Below are 1,901 nucleotides of genomic sequence, written 5' to 3' on the forward strand. Positions count from 1 at the left end.
GGTTGCTGTATGGTGGCGTGGCGTAGCATGATATGCGCTGACATCACCACTTGTGACATGTCACGCCATGGCATGATGTTGGCGGCTTGACAAGGCACGTGCATTGATAGGGAAGCTGTTGGTGTGCTCTTGGGGGCAACGGCGGGGACAAGGGGTGCTGTGCAAGGCCCTGATCTTGAGCTGTGAACCCCAACCACCAAGCTAGCATGCCGCCGGGCGCGCCCCCATCCCAGCACCGCCGCACCTGCAGCCCCGCGCGGTCGCGCCGCAGGCAGATGGGGCCCATCACGTGCGGCACCGCGCGGCCCGCCAGCTCCTGCTCCGGCATGCGAACCTGCGGCCTCGCCGGGTGGGGCAGCCAAGGCGCGCGCTTGGTTGCAGGCGCTAGACCACATAGTGTTAGGGCAGGCCTGCACAGCTGTCGTGCTTCCGTCGCCCCCCAAAGACTGCCGCAACTAGATCCGAACACAATTTCGGCACTCTTCACGTCAGAGCCGACCCAATCGGGACCCGAACGACTTGAAGCCCGTGACCATAAACCCTGGACACGTCAGTGCAGAGCGCTCATGACTGCGCCCCGCCCACCAGGCCCGCCAGCTCGCCCAGCAGCGCCGGCCGCTCCGCCAGGCTGGCGCCCACGTGACGCAGCAGCGGCGCGCTGCAGGGGCCGCGCATCAGCAGCTCCTGCGGGCGCCGGAGGGCGGGTATGGAGACCAGCAGGTGGCTGACATGTGCGGTGTTTCCGGCTTTGGGCTTCGAGGGGATCAACGGCGCTGCCAATCACCAACAGCAGCACGCAAACCAGGAACGGCAACCAAAATCATTGGGCGTGCCGCGAGGGGCGCACTGAGTCCAGCTATCACATCGCACGGCCTTGGAAGGCAGCCCATTTTGGGGTGGGGTGCGGGGTTTCAAGGTAAGGTTTGAGGGGTTGCTGGGCTGGAGGCAGGCGCCGGGGGCCTCGTGACCCCTCACCTGCAGCGTCACCCCCGCAGACGCGGCCCTGTGCTGCAGCAGCTCGGCCGCCACCGCAGCCACCTGCGACCGGGACGAGCGCGACGCAGCGTCGCGTTTTGAGCGAGGGCGCCCCCGTGCACACTTGAATTTCAGTGCAGGCTCCAGTGGGGCTGGGAGACGGCCCCGCAACGCCGCCAAATAAATTTTTGAAACCTCAAAGCCTGAAACCAAATCGGCCCCAACACAAGCGGCACAGCATGGGCAATGCAGGTTTTGAGCGGACACCTGCGCATCATCATCCGCAGAGTGGTCAGCCAGCGCCACTAGCAGCGGCGCCTCCGCCTCCCGCCCCGCCAGTGCGCTGCCCAGTGCCGCTGCGCCGCGCAGCAGCGCCGCGCGCTCCGACTGCAGCGCAGCGGCGGCCGCCGCGGCGGCAGGCGCGCCGTCCTGCGTCGCCGCGGCCGCCTCCAGTGAGCGGCGCCGCGCATCCGACAACGCCTCAAGGACCAGCCTGACGGCGGGGTGCGCCCCAGTCGCCGCCGCAACGCCCGCAGCTGCTCCTGCTTCGCCGTGTGCCTCACCACCGCCGCCGCCGGCTGCCGGCGAGCCGGCAGCGGGCAGGCGCAGCAGCGCCGGGAGCGCGCCGAGCGCCGCGTCGCGCACCACAGCCTCCCGCGACCGCAGGTGGACGGCCGTCGCTGCAGCGAGGCTCTCCGCCGCGCCCACCTCGGCGGGCCCGGCGGCGGCGCCCGCCTCTCGCAGCGCGAGCTGCTGCGGCCCGCCGGCGCGTCGTAAAAACGCCCCCAGCGCCCACAGGGCCGCTGCAGCGACGCGGGGGCGGCCGTGCCACAGCAGCGGCTCCAGCAGCGGCCAAACCTGCTGCAGGCCCAGCTGCGGCGCGCCGCTGCCGCCGCCGCCGCCGCCGCCGCCGCCGCCGCTGGCGG

The 1,901-nt window shown here is 70.8% G+C and overlaps 1 protein-coding gene across 1 annotated transcript in view; it reads right to left on the reverse strand.

Moving 5' to 3' along the window:
• Positions 1-585: 585 nt before the first annotated feature.
• Positions 586-1,901, reverse strand: part of MNEG_8385 (hypothetical protein) — a gene marked incomplete at both ends in the record, with an annotated part of 5,919 nt that continues 4,603 nt past the window's right edge. Inside the window, 3 exons of the mRNA XM_014043141.1 lie at positions 586-684; positions 976-1,038; positions 1,243-1,894. Coding sequence (XP_013898595.1) covers positions 586-684; positions 976-1,038; positions 1,243-1,894 — 814 coding nt within the window. The remainder of the gene's footprint in view (positions 685-975; positions 1,039-1,242; positions 1,895-1,901) is intronic.

This window comes from Monoraphidium neglectum, assembly GCF_000611645.1.
Source record: "Monoraphidium neglectum strain SAG 48.87 unplaced genomic scaffold scaffold01587, whole genome shotgun sequence".
In the NCBI taxonomy this organism is placed as follows: domain Eukaryota; kingdom Viridiplantae; phylum Chlorophyta; class Chlorophyceae; order Sphaeropleales; family Selenastraceae; genus Monoraphidium; species Monoraphidium neglectum.